Genomic DNA, 18368 nt, shown 5'->3' with positions numbered 1-18368 from the left:
AGGATGATGAAGAAGGAATTTGGGCATAACTATTTCCAAACCAAAGCTATGATGTTGTTTTTTTTCGGGGTGAGATCTTGATGTCTCATTTCAGTTGTCTGGTTTAAAATGAGATTTTGTGGATAAAGGCTCTTTGCCAAACAATTTGTTTTATGTTTTCAGACAATTCAGTCACTAAAGGAGCAGCACAGCCATGCCATACAGATGAAATTCTACATTGTTCACTTGGCCAGTCTTTACCTGCAATCAGATTCATTCTTTTGGATGGGGCCCTATTTTTTTCCATGCATTAAGGAAAGAGGCGGAGCATTAGTTTGAGTGGGAGGGTCAAAGTTGGAGATGGCCACCTGAGCAGGTAAATACTATCAGTTTACTATTTAATTTACAGTTTTCATATCATTGTGGTCAATAACATTGATATTAACATTAAGAATAATATTAATTGATATAAATATAATGAATATATTAATATAATGTGAAGTAATTAATATATTCAGCAACATTCTATTGATAGAAAGTGACATTATGTTTTTCTAAAGAAATGAATACTTTTATTAAAGTGACAGTAAAGAATGTTATAAACCCTCTTTTGTGCGGAACTACTTCCTTTCGCCGCAGATTCAAAGCTTAAGTTGACAGTTTAACATGCGTCAACTTTAGAATTTGTATCAAGGGCATGTGCTGCTTCAGGTAGGTTATTAGTGAGAAATAATGATGTTATAAGAGAGAAACAATGCAGCAATACATCTGAGAGAGAGAGAGAGAGACTATACTATACGCAAAGCTATACTGATTATTATGCATGAGTTTTTATTTTCAGATCTATAGGTCTGACTTGACACACATTTTTATTGGTTAGTCAAACCATTGCTACAAATAATTATACATTTCCAGTGTCTTCCATAACATTACCATTTATTCAAAAAGGCTAGTTAGTAAGATAAACAACTGATATTTTTCCATCAAAAAAGTCATCACCATATCATAATGAAATATGTTTGTATATTTATAAACAACACGTTCCTTTAGTGACAACAGTACGATATCTCATGGTTCTCAGATTTCAGTCAGATTTGAGAACAAGAATGAACTGGTGTGTGTGTGTGTGTCTGTGTGTGTGTCTGTGTGTGTGTATGTGTGTGTGTATATATATATATATATATATATATATATATATATATATATATATATATATATATATATATATACATTCATACATATATATATACATATATATATATATATATACATACATACATACATATATATATATATATATATATATATATATATATATATATATATATATATATATATATATATATATATATATATATGGGCGGGGGGGTTGAGGACTGGGGGGGGTCTTCATATTTTCAAAATATGTGACAATAGGTTGCCACGTCTCATACAATTGTTGGACAGATCCCTTAAGTATTTCATTTTCTCTAATTTCCAATATAACACTAAGTCACACATCCACACTGAACCCACATGTGCAATGACAATAAAGTTGAATCTGAATCTGAAGCTTTCCACTCAAGTATTATTCCTCTTTTCACTGATAAAGTTACCATGTTTGTCAATTATACTTTTTGTTATTGGACACCAAAAATGGCAAGTTCAACGCTGGGTTTTATTTCTAAATGAAAGGCATCTTTTAGTGTTTTAAATATTAATGTCCAAAAGTCACTCTCATTTTGACATTGACATGGTGTAATATTAATGCTAAATGACGCATTTTCTAAAGTATAATAATTTTTCCATGTTGTTGTTGTTTTCAGATGATTAAAAATAAATAAACGGAGAGGAAATCTTGACTGAACAGAAACATAGTTGCTTCCTGGTGCAGTCCTTTTTCTAAAGACATTGCCTTGAAGACTCTCCATGCTCAGGCAACACTAGATGAGATACTGCAGCTGCTCCTAGTTGCCTGGTTTCCATTTGTGACCAGTGCATGCATCCAGCTGACCCCGCCCCTTCTTATCACTGCCCCGCCCACTCTCATATAGCTCCACCTCTTCAATGAAGCAACAAGTCAGCCTGCATCCATTCAAGCCTTGATTCTGTAATTTATCTGCTTTTTATATTTAATACAATGTAATATAATACCATCATAATAATTTCATTTAGAACCTTTTTTTACGATCACGTCTGCGTTAGCAATTTTAATCTTAAAGGCCAACTGTTGCCTGCCTTCAATTCTTTGTTTTATTATATGTGCTACTCTATACATTCATGTACTTAGGTTTGAGTATGCACTATGATATTCATGGGACACATTTAAGTCTCCATTTTTGGTTTTTAGTGTATATTGGACCTTAGAGAGTTACCTCAGAGGTAGTCTACTGTATTAAGAGTTCATTTCATCTCACTGATTATAACGCACATAACATATATCACGCTAACCAGAATTTGCCCTTTCTTTTTGCTTGTGCTCTACTCCAAACACCAAGCCTGGTCTGCATGTAAGCTCTCATGCACCTATGCACCTCCACCTATGCACCTCCTTTACAACAGGGAACATTTCTAATGGTGCTTCAACTGGTGCTCAGGCCCAAAAGAGATGGAGACAGCCATGGCTAAACTATTTCGGACATCAGTTGATCTATAACACTCCATGAATCCATGGTGGCAAGTTTTTCAGAAGACAATTGAGAAGTTTTCCTAAGCTACAGCTGCAGGTCGTAGCATTGATGAATTTGTCAAGATGTCTGTTGACAAGGCCAGTCCAACCTGCGTGTCCCTTAAAGGGAATTTCCTTCTCCTTTAATGAACCATCCCACCAGGTACTGGCGGAGCTACCGCCAAATTCTCGTAATGTCTCAACATGGTGGTGAGTGCCTATTTATAAATAGATAGTCGATATATAGATAGAGAAATACTAGCTAAAAAAAATGGGTCTACTGTGGTCAGACTATTGTGTCAGAAATCAAAGGAAACGTTCCTTTTTTTTTCTCGTTGTGTTTGAGTCGTGTGTGTGTTATCATTGTCTGTTTGGCCCTCACAGTGCTCCAATTACAAGATCTTGGCACTAGGGTCTATGCAAAAAAAGAACTCAAAAGGTCTTTTGCAGGATATGCGGACTCAAGAAACTAGATCTTCAGCTAGAAAAAGTGTTGTATAGAATATGTTGCACCTCACAAAAAAAAAAAAAAACTTCAATGAGATCTGAAAAAAAAAAAAAAAAAAAAAAACGATTATTTTGGTGACCTGAGGTGGATTTCATCACTGTCATTGTAAACACACCTTGAAAGAATAGTTCACCCAAAAATGAAAATTCTGTGATTAATTACTCATGAACGACCCTCATGTCATTCCAAACCCATAAGATTTTCTTTCATATTCAGAACACAAATTAAGACATTTATGATAAAATCCGGGAGCTTTCTGACCTTCCATAGACAGCAACACAACTGACATGTTCAAGGCCCAGAAAGGTAGCAAGGACATTGTTAATATAGTCCATGTAATCAGGGGTTCCACCTTAATGTTATGAAGCTACGAGAATAGATTTTGTATGCAAAAAAAAAACAAAATTAATCACTTTATTATGTTTATTAACATTATTTTTTCTCTTCTGTGTCAGTCTTCAATGTGTAATACCACAACGCATGCATGTGCTGCTGCTTCTAACACAGGGCTGGCGTTCTGACATTGAACTGTATGTATGACTTCCATTGTATGGTCAAAAATATAATGGAAGTCTGAACAAAGGGGAACTGGAGCGCTGCTGGTATCCCTTGTATCCTCTGGTGCCCATGGAAGGGTAAACTGTTCATTTATTGCCTTTATTGTTTAAATGGGCTAAAGCATAAAACAGGCCCACTGGCCTTCATCAGGGAGTTGGTACCAAACAAACAGAATCACTCCACACAATATACTCCAAAGGTAAATGAACCAGATACACATCATAATTCTTAATTAAGAATACAATAGACCCATTTTGCTATTTTTGTACACTATTCATGTTGTTTTAGAACCACCTTAATTAAGAATTATGATGTTTATCTGGTTTATTTACCTTTGGAGTATATTGTGTGGAGTACACTATTTTCAGTAGTGTCATTCCTGTTCTTCCACTTGGAGATGTCTCATTTTTGGTTTGTTACCAACACCCTGATGAAGGCCAGTGGGCCTTTTTTTGGTGTTTTATGCTTTAGCCCTTTTAAACAATAAAGGCTTTTTAATTTTTGCATCTTACTGAGTGCCTGGACCTGGATTTTTTTTTCAAATTCTTTTTCATATAATGGAAGTCAATGGAAATGGCTGTTCACTTACCAACAGTCTTCAACATATCTTCTTCTGTGCTCAGCAAAAGAAAGTAACTCATACAAGTTTAGGACGACATGAGGGGGAGTAAATGACAATTTCCATTTAAGGGTGGACTATGCCTTATAGAAGCATAAACATAGTTTAAAGTGGAAGAACGTATTGAGGTGGCTGGGATATGTTAACAGTTGTTTTGCATTGTCTTGTGTCATTTCACTGCTGTTGTCTGTGGTTGTGGAGTTCACATTAGGACTTTGGCAAAGCCTAAAATATAGCCAAGATCTGACTGTTAAATGACCTGTCTGTGCTTCCATGTTTCATTTCACCTTGTTATTCAGCCACCGTCACATTATTTCAAGAATCGCATTTGTTTCTGTTCTGTGTTCACATAATGTCAGAATTACCGCATTTAAAAGATTCTGTTCTGATAAGTTTGTATCTTTGGGCTCAGAAATTTTTCATTTTTATGCCAATCCTCAAATCTTGAGGGTCAAAGAAAGTGCAGATCAATCTATACCTAATCTATAATGAAATGGCGTGAAACTAGTTTAAAGTAGGCTAACTGGATGTAGTTCTGCGTATTTCTATGACTTTTTTGCTCTTACAGTTAAGTGAATGTAACTCACTGTATACAACTGTCGTAATGTTGTAAAGCAATCTCACCAATCTAACAAACTCCCAGATGTTTGAGGGGACACAGAAGCCATTCGCCTTATTAGAAGTCAGAAGAATGATGATTTAGAAAGTCAGGGTGAAAGGTAATACACATACAGTGGCTTTAATGTTAAGATCTAAGTCATTATGAACATGTCACAATGAGTGCGTCAGAAACTTCACGGTAATTCTGTCATGACGTGAGCGCATCATTGTCGCTGTGCTCTAGAATATTCCTACGTTTCTTTAACTATTGTGACTGGTGAACACTGATCCAGAATATGTCCACCATGTGAATACTGGATGTTTCTGACTCAGTTTCAAACACTGGAAGCGTGTTTGATCTGCTGTTCTAATGTTTGTCTGTCTACCTGTCTGTCGTCTGTGCAAGTCTATAATTGTACTATAAGGACAAAAAAGACGTCAGATATACTGCAGTCCTCCACCTTCAGGACCTTGAATACTTGAAGTAGGGGGAGATCTCCTGCCTTGGGAAGAGATATATTATATACAGTAGAACAAAGGGTATGAAAGAGAAATATTGACTTGTGTGGTGACGATGCATGATTATGTACATTATGTGCCAACTCTGGGCTGTGGTGAAGTCTAACATTAGACTAAAGGTCTAATGGATCTCTACGCAGAAGTTATGAATAATGAAAAATATAAAGAAGATTTAGCCCTGTAGGGTTTATAAAACTATGACATATGTCAAAAGGCCTCTGGCTTGAGCAAAGGCCCAAAACAAAGAGAACAAAAGTGAAGATTTCTCTCTATATTTATATTTGTTGTGTGCCAGTTGCATTGTTTCTTTTATTTCACGATGTCAAAAAAAATGCAAACCTCTGGATGATACAAACCACTGTGACAAATGGCAGAAAAGAAATAGTATAATCCTTCTTAAAAAAAAAAAAAAAACATTGTTTTTACTTTTTTAAGATATTTATGTTATGTTTTTTTATGGTTCATGCTTTTTCGATTATGTCAGTTTGCGACTGTAAGATTTGTACATGAAATTAGTTTACTGTTCTTTTTCTGTACAGCAGTGCAAACAAGTCCAATGTGAGTGTCAGCATGCTGAATGATACCGTGTGAATGTGGGGTTCATTTTCCCATGGTGCACCAGTCGTCACGGATGAGACGCATTGGCATCATGATGGTGTAATGTGTTTGAGAATGGTGTGTCCTCACCCACATCTTCCCACCCACTGCCAGTGGATTGCCCGTGCAACTAATTAAAAGTGTTTGCATGTTTTCGGGGTGCAGATCTGAGAAGCTAAAAGAGTGTGGCATATGCTTGCATGATTGTGTCTGTGTATGCAAATAGGATTGTTTCAGGGTGTGAGTGCTGCGCGTGTGTTGGAGAAAGTTGGCGATGCGAGAGCCTAGCAGACGCGAGTGGGGCGTTCAATGTGAAATCTGTGTCATGTTCGATGTTTTTAAAGTCCTTAACCTCCCATGATATTTGCTATTGTATGTGTTGTACCCCCCCAGCCCCCCACCACCAACTATTCTTGAGTGTCAGTCGGCTTGTTTATATCCATTAAATAAAAGTGACTTTCTTTTTGAGATATGCTCTGTTTCATTTTAAAACAAATAAAAGTCTTTATTAGTCGAAGTCCAAAGAGTGTTTGTCCTCATAAAAATACACTGTGCATTGATGTTACATGCACAACTGTTCAAAAGTTTGGTTCTTTAAGATTTAAAATAATAATAATAATAATAATAATAATAATAATAATTAGCTAAGTCACTTTAAATTGATCAAAAGAGGCATTAAAGAGGACAAAAAATGTCAATTACAAATATAGGCTGATTTGTTTTTAATTAAATTCTATTTATTTATTTGTATTATTATTATTATTATTATTATTATTATTACTACTATCTATGCATCACAGAATCTTGGGAAAAATGCTACCAACTTTCCACAAAAATATAAAAAAAAAATGTTTTATTATTTAAATGCAAATATTAATTATAAACATTTTTAACTTTAATAATAAGAAATATTTCTTGAGCAGCATAATAAGGATCATGTGAGACTGGGAATAATGATGAAAATTTAACTTTCATTATAAAAATAAACTACATTTTACAATATAAACATCAGTTTCTAAATTGTAAAAATATTCCCTCCTTTTTTTTTTACTGTATTTTATTTTTAAATAAAGCCTTGATGAGCAGAAGAGATGTTAAAAAATCTTATCAAAACCAAACTTTTAAACATTATGTACACTCAATACATTTCTACAACATATATACCTGAAGGCTACTAAAAATGTAAAGGCCACAATAAAAAATGACATCAGATGGATATTGTTGCCAGTGCCCAAATTAATACTCAAAAACCAATGATTCCCAATGTACAGTAGTCAACTTGTCAGTGAAATAAGAATACACCAAGTTATCACATTGCTAGTCAAACTAAAAACCATATGGTGTAAGAAAAGTTCATGCTCATTATACTTCTTGAACACATTTCTGTTGCTGCTTTTATATAAATGCAATAAGCCAACTGTTGGTCATGCGTTAGTTAAATCACAGTAATAGACAGCCTATTGTGGCTCATTGCATTACTTTTGAATACCACACAAAAAGGTTGCTTCTAGCAGCTTCCTTGAGCTGTGTGTGTGAACATACCATTATATGGTGTAAGAAATGGCCCAGCTCAAAAATGGAAGACTTTGTAGAAAGCGGCACTGCAGTTAGCTTTACATTTATCTCCCCTTCAAGATGGACTCTATCAATCGATCGCTTTTATCAGAGAGCCAGTATCCAGCCATTGCTGCCACTGCCCCCATAAAGATGGAGGTGAACACCAAGTCCCCTTTAGCCGCCAACGTGGCCAATGCACACAGCACAACACCGAAGAACATCTGCTGCAGGACTTCAATCTCATCCTCCTGAATATCGTCAAAAAGACCCTTTTCTTCAGATGCTGAGGAGAGAGACAGGAAGATTTCAGTGATTTCAGAAACATCCACAAGTGCATTTTGCATTACATTATGTGATTTAAAAATGTGACTGAAAAAACAACAACTTTAATGCTAATATATCAATACTCAGTAATACCAAAATAACATGAAGACAGACTCTGATACACAGATTATACCTGTGTTATTTCATGTCTGTGAGAATTAAAGTCACCTGTTGTCTGGCTCCTCTCGCAGGTGTCGCCTCTGCGTGTGTAACCAACCGCACACTGACAGTGAAAAGAGCCCTCTGTGTTTTCACAGAACATACTGACCCCAGGACAGGCCAACACCTCCTCAGCGCACTCATCTATATCTGCAGGAGAAACTAGATACAGCTGCGATTTCTGGCCCAGAGACCAATTAAAAAATGAGATGCCCCAACAGCTACGATCATAGAACAAATAGACGGTCTTGTTGCATAATACTAAATAATAAAAATAACATTATATGTAATGAAAAATGATAATTAGCTCAAGTTTTTATTCTTCTTCTTAACATTCTTGGTGGAAATGCTTCTCATAGCCACAAGATGGTACCATTGCAGAAGAACTAATATGTCATAACAGGCAAGATTAATTTTCTGTTCTTGTATGTTTTCAAGCTTGATACAGCAGCAGCAAATTCCCAAATGAAAATGTAACATATATTTTAAATTAATTAGTCCAACCATTAATAGTATGGCAATCAAAATTAAGGAACTTTATCCTTATCTTTTTTCTATAATACTACCCATATTTGAAAGAAAATAGATGACTAGTTTTATAGACTACAACTCACCTATGCATCTCATGCCTGATGATCTGTAACCAGCCGCACATTTCCTACAGCGGGCAGGTCCTGCACCCATACAACCAACACAGGCCTGATCACATCCTGAGAAAGGACCAATCATAAAACAACTTGGTTACACTTTATTTAAATGTGTTCTTATTACAGTGCAATTATATATTTACTAAGTAATATTAATTAACTACATGTACTTACTATATGCTTAGGTTTAGGATTAGGGTTTGGGTTACTTGCATGTAATTATGCATAATTTGATGTTATTATACTAGCATGTGAGAGAGGATAAAGTATACCATGTGTCAAAAATTTGATTGATGAGGGTCATAAAAGCCATCTGTTCTGGACACCTGTTTGTACCCCCCACCCCTCCCCTCCCTGTACACCCCGGTGACCTAGATATGAACTTACGACCCTAAGAAGGAATTTCTGTGAGGGAGGGTGAAAATGTGTTAAGATCTATGTGCTTTTTTTTTTAAACTGTGGAAAGGGATGAAATCATGAAAATGGTATAAGGGAAGTTTTTATTAAGGTTTTAAGTACACAGTGCATTTCAAGAAAAAAGGTTATGACACAAACAAAATGGGAACGATGTAATGATTGTTTTCGTAGTTGGAAAAGTGTAAAACGTTGTTAAAGTTGTAACAAATAAAAAAGGAAAAAAAAATAGGTTACTGGTTATTTATCTAAAACAACTAAACAAGTCAAAACTATCAGATGTGTTTTCGTTAAGCAACACGTGAAAAGATGTGAGAGCTTGTAAAAATGTAAAAAGGTGTTTTGTTACCAGCTAGAAAAGAAAGCATTTAGCATTTGTACCTTACCTCAAACTGAAAAAGAAATGAATGTAAAGCGGCGATACAAACCAGAAAACTTGGTGTTTGTCATAATGTGAGAAAAAGTTCAAACAAAAGAAAAAAGATGGTAGGCATTACGCGGATCAAAAATAAAATCCATCAGACAAGATACTTCAAATCAAATCTATGTTGTACTTTACCACTAACTATAACTTTAAAAATCTAAACTATTACTGACAGAGAGTTAGACGAAAGAAAAAAAGATCTCACAGCAAAGTGTCAAGGCATCTCCGTTGAGCGATACTGACAGCACCGCAGACACAGTTAGAATGAGGCTCGGGGAATGCTCCGGAAAAAAACCACGCCTCCAGCGCTAGAGACTGCCCCGCTGTAGACTGATAACAGCATCAAATAGATTTAAATGTTAAAATAATTAAACTAAGTAGTTTTTAATAAATAGACATCAGTCCTTAATTAGTGAAAACTTTAAATCCGTTTAAACATAAGATCAATTTGTACTTTTTAAATGATGTAGCTTTATGCGATTTTTATTTACTTTTAGTCTTAAAAAATACAAAATAAAAAAATAATAATAAAAAACAGCACTGAAAAAAGCATTATTTGTTTTTAATGTATTAAGTTAATTACTCTAATCTACGACTAGTCTAAATTTAGACTATTGCCGTCGATATATCTTTTATTTTTGTCAAGCTTAATTTCTCAAGCTATGACAATTAACACACAAACACACTTTCCTTCTGGCCAGTTTGTAAGTTTGTGTCGCGTTATCTAGTAAATAAAACAGACATATGTAGTTAAAAGTATCCCCATTTAAAAATATGACAGGAAAGAAATATCTCGTCTCAGGTCGTGCAGCGAAACGTGACCACGCCGGGCATCTGGTGTCTGTGTGATGTCACCTGCATATCAGTTAGACATCAGCGGGGGTAAAAACATCTAAAGGTTTGGGGGGTTTGCAACTCAACTGTAATCTAATTAGTTTTCCGGGGGGTTCTGGTGTTGTAAACGGTTTAAAAAAAGTTAAAAAAAAATTGTGTTTATTCAGGGATCAAAGGCGCTACAATTTAAACTTTATGGCTTAGGCCTGTGATCGTGAGGTTATCTGACAGTTCATTTAGGGGTCAAATGGGTGTGAAATCTTTTAACAAGTCAGACCATATAGGAAGATGTAATTTAATTTGAGTTAATTTAGTTTATTTTAGTTACATTTATAATTTTTATTAACCCCTAGATCTTTCAACCTCAACATAAATGTACCGAGAATGCAAACAAGTGCACAAACACAACCATACAATCATAAACACACACACACACACACACACACACACCCAGCCACCCATTCACACTTTCCTTCTACCGAGTTTGTGTCGTGTTATCTAGTAATTAAACCATACATATGTAGTTAAAAGTATCACCCATTTAACAAAATGACAGGTAAGAAATATCTCGTCTCAGATTGAAATGTGACAAACTTAGTAGTGATTCTTTGAATCCTGTTTATCAACTCTTTGAGATACTTAATCATTGAAACATTTCTATAGTCACATCTTTATTTAACATTTTCTAAAATGAGATGTTTTTCACATTTTCACACAGACACATGTTTTTCCTCTTATAAATAATGACTGATTAAGTGCAATGTGTCCAATTCTATGGCGAGAGCTTCCTTTCTATCCCCAAAATTCTCCTTTCATTAAATTTGATGTCTGACATTTTAATGTTTTTATCTGATCCACTACCTTCTATTCCTATATGTGCAGGTATCTATACAAAATAAATATTTGTTTTTGGTTGTATTCTGAACAAACTCTGTAAAATGAATGACAAATTGTCTTGTTGAAGATTCGCCACACTTTAAACTAGTACTGTAAATGAGTCTGAACATATGACTACTTTAGGTATATTAATGTGTTCAACCCACTGAAGAGCCAAAAATATGACAATCATTTCTGTAGTATAAACAGACGGATGATTAGATGTTCTTTCAGGTATTCTATACCTACCCACTTGGAACATATGTGTCCTGTTTCAGGATCTTTAGTTACATCTATGTATATGAGTTACTTTAAAACTATATGCTCTTTATTTTTCATCTAAACAAAAGTCCTTGATGTTTTATTTTATTTTAATAAGCCATTCAAACTTACTTTAGTAGCCTAAATCATTGAATATGTCTTTTATTTTCTTAATATCAACTTCTGGCACGAAATTCTACATTCATAAATGTATGTTTCTCAAAACTCCCCGCGTTTGGTGGCATTTAAAGAGGAATTTGTGATGTATTTGGAGACGTTAAAAGAAATGAAAAGTCTCAAAGCAAGATTTTTGTATTCTTCATTAAAGGACTTTGCTTTTTTCTTAATGTGAAAATCTGTTACTCCCCTACTTTTTCATTCTTTATCTTTTTCTTCAGTGTTGTTTTATTTATTTTACATTTATTTTGTTTTATGATGTACAGAGTGTGAACGAAAATTGAGTGTAATCTCAGACCATATTTGTAAATCTACCAGTAATGTACGCCTTTATGTTTTTAATGTTTAAAGCATCGAATAAAAAAGAAAAAAACACCCACTAACACATCCCCCTAACACCTCCCTAATAACGTTGGTCACAAAGGTTTAAAGGTATGTTAAAAGAGTTAAACAAAGTAACGTTTTTAATAAAAACACATCAGTTCTTATTTGATGAAAACATTCTACCTGGTTTTAATATTAGACCGATGTTTTTACTTTAAAATTAGGTTAACCTATACCATTTTATTTTCATCTCAACAAAAATTCCTTGTTGGAAAAAATTTTTGTTTTATTTCATTTTAATAAGTCACTCACACATACTTTAGTAGTCTAAATCCTTGAATACGTCTTTTATTTTGTCAGTATTAACTTCTATCATTGCTATATCGTTGCTATATCAATTAAAACAAGCGTTTAGGCATACACAAATCTAACTGGAATGAAATGTTTTGGAATGTCTTTGATTTTCTTACCAAAGAAACTTTAACAACATTACAGGAGAGGCTAAATATTTCATCTCAAGTAGTGCCTAGAAACGTGTCTGGTGTCTGGAATCTGATGTCTTTGGGTTTTACTGTTACGACCATGTCAGCGAAGATTGTAAAACATCTAAAGGTTTTTGGGGTTTCCAACTCAGCTGTTATCTAATTAGTTTTCCGGGGGTTCTGGTGTTGTAAAAGGTCTGCTGCAGGTCAACTAAAGTTTAAAAAAAATTGTGTGTAATCAAATTCAGGGATCAAAGGCGCGACAATTTCAAAATTATGGCTTAGGCCTGTGATCGTGAGGTTATCTGACAGTTCATTTAGTGGGTCAAATGGGTGTGAAATCTTTTAACAAGTCAGACCATATAGGAATATGTAGTTTAATTCGAGTTAATTTAGTTTATTTTAGTTACATTTATAATTTTTATTAACCCCTAGATCTTTCAACCTCAACATAATTGTACCGAGAATGCAAACAAGTGCACAAACACAACCATACAATCATAAACACACACACACACACACACACACACACACACACACACACAAATGTAAACATTACAGAAAACATGAACATGCAAACTAAATAAATACTAATATACACTCAAACAAGTAAAAAAATACACAAACAAACAAAATAGGTCACAAACACGAACATATCTATATAAGATTGAAAATGAGTTGTCCTAAGTTTTCTTTGAAACCAATAGTGTTTGTTGGTACAAATGTCTGACAGAAATGTATACAATAGATTAGACAACCTTTCTCACTTTCCAAATGGTGTTGTTAACCATGATGTTTAAAATAGTTTTAAAAAAGTATTATTTTTTAGCTTTCATGCAGGATTCATGTCAGCACTCAAGTGTTTTAACAAGAGTCCAGAGACAGATGAAAATAGATGTGTGAAGAAAAAAAAAATGTAAGAGGTTTTTAAGGATAGACTAAATGGTTTAGATTGTTTAAAACAATTGAGTTTACGCATTTCTCTTGAATGTGTGTACGGTAACAGCTGCATACATGAAACAGAACAAATACATAACTCATAAACGCATTGTGGTTAATAAAAAAAGACTTATTTATCTAGCATAACTTACCTTCTTTTCATAACAATAAACATTCTTACGACTTTAACAACTGCAAACAAACGGTTTGGTTGGAAAAAAAAAATAAAAAAATAAAAACATATTGTGTTTTCTTAGTTAGAATGCTTATAGTTTGTAGTAAAATCACATATATAAGCTAAAAAAAAAATTCTTCCAAACCATGCTGCTTTCACACACACACACCTCACAAAACTGTCAACAAGGACCTTGAGTTTTTGTTATAACGTTTAGCTGTAGCTGAGACCTTGGTGGAATTATTTATGTACAGTTTTGGGGAGGTTACTATGAACGTTGTAATAGTTTATAGATCACAAATTAACCCATTTAATATCTAAAAGTTTAAAAAGTAATGTAACTGATAACATTTGATTACATGTTTTAAGACTTGTAATGTTTTCAACCGTTAATCTTTTGAAACGTGTAAACAGGACAGGTGTTAACATTAGAGTACTCAACAACTAATGACCGTCAGACTTTTCAAATCCTTCATTACTTAAATTAGGATTGTGATCATTTCATTTTAAAGCACAAACACCACGAAATCAGATTTGCTTGGAGATTAAATACATATTTAAAAACACAACAAGAAAGTTTAACAGCTATGATACTGTTTTTTAAATCAGGTTTTTGCACATCTATGAAGGGAAATGCCATGGCATCTAACAACGGTTGGTAAATCGGTTCAATTTAACAAATAAATATACATCGGTCAAATAGAAAATAAGCATACGTCTTTAACTCATGAAACATCTGACTCAATTTAATTATTTTTCTCACTGACTGTAACTGATTACATTTATTTTTAATCAAATGATATAATTTAACTATATGTAACTAGTTGATCCCCTAACACTGATTATGCGTTCTAACAAGAATAGTTGGTGAAAGAGTTCATTACCCTCTTTAACTTTAAAAATGCGTACAATGTCCACAAACAAGGGCTTGCTCTTAAAACAAGCTCCAGACACCGACTTGGAAGCATCGTAACAAGTATAGCCATTGCAGAAATTTGTTATAGAGATTCAGTAAGTTAAACTCCGGATGCACGATTGACCGACTTACGTTTGCCATATTATTACTTTTTCTAAAGATAAAGACAATTATTTGGTTTCAGGACACGCGAATCCTAACGCCCAATGGTTCACAAGATAACATAGTCAACCCATTTTAGCCTGTTTTAGCACATGTATATCGTATTATTGTTGAATATAGTCGTTTGATCTAAATATGTGTTAACAGTTATTTTATTGTTGTTATATGTATTATATGTTTTTGTTTTACAAATGTAATATGTTTACCTAATACCTCATTCAAGCTATGTAGATCTTCAGGTCAGGGAACTACAATACCCATCACACACCTCAGGCTTCAAACATGCCCGTCATGAATACATACTCATATAAATAAATAAAACTAAATAAAAAGACTCATATTCTTTTCTGTGATCTGTTTTAGTGATGCAAAGTTCGATTCACTTCTGAAAAATTATTTATTTGGACAGTTTGGTTCAATGAACCGATTCATAGGGTCCTTAAGTCGTTTTTGCGTGTGAACACGTATTGTTGGTTATTATCTTTTGTTCATTTAAGTTAATTCTGAATCATCTAAATAAAGTTAACTGTGTGAACACACATTAGCGGTTATTGTCTTTTGTTCATTTAAGTTAATTCTGAATCATCTAAAAAAAAAAAAAAAAAAAAAAAAAAAAAGTTAATTGTGTGAACACATGTTGGTGGTTATTATCTTTTGTTAATTTAAGTTAGTGATGTTTGTGTTTGCAGTTTTACTCACAGTGTCTCTGTCGTTGTTTAGCTTAAACATCAGTTTTTAGTCAGTTACAAAAGTGTCAGGCATTAAGTTTTTGTATTTTTAATTCACCTAATTATGACAGAGTTACAGGTTTCGGGTGTTTTTGAAAGTGTAAGCGGTGAAAACTTAAATGTGACCGTCGAGTAACGTTAGCTACTCAAACGAAGACAAATTGTGTAAGTGTTCATTAAGATGCAGAAATGAAAATAAGCGTACAAATATTCATAATGACAAGTACAATATAACCTAAAAACACTATAGACCCCCTGCTAAGTATACCTAAAATTTTCTAGAGCGGTGAGATATTTACATTTCCTGTACATTTATTCATTTAGCAGACGCTTTTATCCAAAGTGACTTACAGATGAGGACGGTGGAAGCAATCAAAAAACAACAAAAAGAGCAATGATATATAAATGTTTTAACAAGTCTCAGTTAGGTTAACACAGTACACGTACCATGGGATTTTAAATAATATCATAAATAAAAAGAAAACAGATTGAATAAAAAAAGAATAGAGCAAGCTAGTGTTAGAGGTCTTTACACATACACACACACACACATGCACACACACACACACACACACACACACACGCATAAATAGATATAAACCGCAATGTTTTTCAAAGCGTTACACTTTGAACGATATGTTTCCATGACATTGTTAGCTCTTTCTGTTTGAATCTATTTACAGCAGTTTTCACCATCCTAATTGTAATGGTTTGGTCTTATGCTTAGGGCCTTATACGTTGTATTTTCCAGTTTTTGCTCTCGTGTTAGTGGGTCTCTTTGTTCATACAAATAAATATTTTTTCGGATTTGGGTATTAAAATATTGCTTTAAACATCGTCTTCATTCGAGACGTTTACTTAACATCATTATATCATCCTAGTTTAGATATAATATATGTTGATTATTAATTATTATTGTTAATTGTTAACAAACAAAAAGTTGCTGAACTCAGAGAACAGAATAGCAAGTGAAGTGGATCAATCTTTTATTTCAACACTATATTGTTGAATATACATTGATGTAGTGAAGAAAATTATCAAATTGTCATTAAAAACAAATAGTACTCATGACATTACAGGCAATCTAACCAGAATATAAAATCTCTGCAGATTAACATGTTTTGGTCCAATATAAAATCAACCAACGCTGCAACAATTTCACAGGTCATAGAATCATAATTTTTGGCAGCCAACAGCACACATTGATCTGTTATAGATGTACACAGATAGAGAACGTCATTAACGTCCATCTCATCTTCACATTCAGACATCACTTCCAGAATTTTACGTGCAGAAACATGCACTGGGTCCCTCCCGGTTAAAAATATGCTCGTCAAATCAGGCCATGTATATTTCAGTCTTCTTACAAGTTTCATTTGGTTACTGAGATTTGTTTCCCGCTTGCTATCGCCCGTACAATCGTGATTTGGGTCGCATTCCTTCTTGAGGATCTTTTGCATCAGTCTGATCATCTGTCCTCTGTAGTGTAGTTTAAAATCAGGGTCGATAATGTCTTTGACAAAACTGGTGTTTGCCGCAGCGCACTCCAGTTTTTCGACCTCATCAGCGCCGCTCCATTTACCCTCCATGGGTCAGTTGTGCAGCGTCAGACGACTTTTTCAGAATTCGATTCTTTTCAAGGCGTAAACTTTGCCCCTAATCGATATAGAACTGTCGCCGAATGCGGTAGTCCTGTTTTTAATTCACGATAAATTTTCAGTTTATTGATTTATTGTATTGTTTGTTGTTCACAGCAGACAACTGTAGCATTTATCAGCCGGCCTTTGTTGGTTTTAGTGAGCCACCCTCAACCCTTGTATGATGTACACGATGGGGGTTTGTCATCAGGAAGTCATAAACATTGGTCACGCCCAAGATGGCTCCGCCCAAGATGATCACTCAAGTCAGTCGTGATATTTTGATGATTAAAAGGTTGGATAATAATTAATAATCAACATATATTATATCTGATATAAACTAGGAAGATATAATGATGTTAAGTAAACGTCTCGAATGAAGACGATGGTTTAAAGCAATATTTTAATACCCAAATCCGCAGAAATATAAGAGACCCACTAACACGAGAGCAAAAAACTAGAAATACAACGTATAAGGCCCTAAGCATAAGACCAAACCATTACAACTAGGATGGTGAAAACTGCTGTAAATAGATTCAAACAGAAAGAGCTAACAATGTCATGGAAACATATCGTTCAAAGTGTAACGCTATGAAAAAACATTGCGGTTTATATCTATTTATGCGTGTGTGTGTGGTGTGCATGTGTGTGTATGTGTAAAGACCTCTAACACTAGCTTGCTCTATTCTTTTTTTATTCAATCTGTTTTCTTTTTATTTATGATATTATTTAAAATCCCATTGGTACGTGTACTGTGTTAACCTAACTGAGACTGTTAAAACATTTATATATCATTGCTCTTTTTGTTGTTTTTTGATTGCTTCCACCGTCCTCATCTGTAAGTCACTTTGGATAAAAGCGTCTGCTAAATGAATAAATGTACAGGAATGTAAATATCTCACCGCTCTAGAAAATTTTAGGTATACTTAGCAGGGGGTCTATAGTGTTTTTAGGTTATATTGTACTTGTCATTATGAATATTTGTACGCTTATTTTCATTTCTGCATCTTTAATGAACACTTACACAATTTGTCTTCGTTTGAGTAGCTAACGTTACTCGACGGTCACATTTAAGTTTTCACCGCTTACACTTTTCAAAAAACACCCGAAACCTGTAACTCTGTCATAATTAGGTGAATTAAAAATACAAAAACTTAATGCCTGACACTTTTGTAACTGACTAAAAACTGATGTTTAAGCTAAACAACGACAGAGACACTGTGAGTAAAACTGCAAACACAAACTCACTAACTTAAAATTAACAAAAGATAATAACACCAACATGTGTTCACACAATTAACTTTT

General features: G+C 34.0%; 2 protein-coding genes across 4 annotated transcripts in view; one reads left to right on the top strand and one right to left on the bottom strand.

Annotated features, from left to right (window-relative positions):
* The window catches only part of erc2 (ELKS/RAB6-interacting/CAST family member 2), a 57227-nt gene extending 50732 nt beyond the window's left edge, over positions 1-6495 (top strand). The window contains exons 19-20 of one of the 2 annotated variants that reach the window (XM_026275048.1): positions 163-355; positions 1785-6495. In XM_026275048.1, coding sequence (XP_026130833.1) covers positions 163-318 — 156 coding nt within the window. In that variant the 3' untranslated portion in view covers positions 319-355; positions 1785-6495. Of the gene's footprint in view, positions 1-2; positions 70-162; positions 356-1784 lie in introns of those variants that run through there. The other variant, XM_026275049.1, reaches the window with a different exon arrangement.
* A 554-nt stretch (positions 6496-7049) lies between these two features.
* On the bottom strand, positions 7050-8777 carry LOC113110833 (cysteine-rich with EGF-like domain protein 1). Of its 2 annotated transcripts, none has more exons than XM_026275046.1 (3): positions 8682-8777; positions 8077-8229; positions 7050-7867 (listed from the first exon to the last, which is right to left on the bottom strand). In XM_026275046.1, exons 1-3 carry the CDS (start codon positions 8749-8751, stop codon positions 7647-7649), a joined length of 444 nt encoding a protein of 147 aa, XP_026130831.1. In that variant the 5' UTR covers positions 8752-8777; the 3' UTR covers positions 7050-7646. The 2 variants fall into 2 exon arrangements, with proteins under 2 accessions (XP_026130831.1, XP_026130832.1); XM_026275047.1 differs by having other exon boundaries at positions 7052-7867; positions 8077-8217.
* Between the last annotated feature and the right edge of the window lie 9591 nt (positions 8778-18368).

Source organism: Carassius auratus, chromosome 11 (genome assembly GCF_003368295.1).
Source record: "Carassius auratus strain Wakin chromosome 11, ASM336829v1, whole genome shotgun sequence".
Lineage (NCBI taxonomy): Eukaryota > Metazoa > Chordata > Actinopteri > Cypriniformes > Cyprinidae > Carassius > Carassius auratus.
This window is presented reverse-complemented; position numbering and strand designations above follow the sequence as displayed.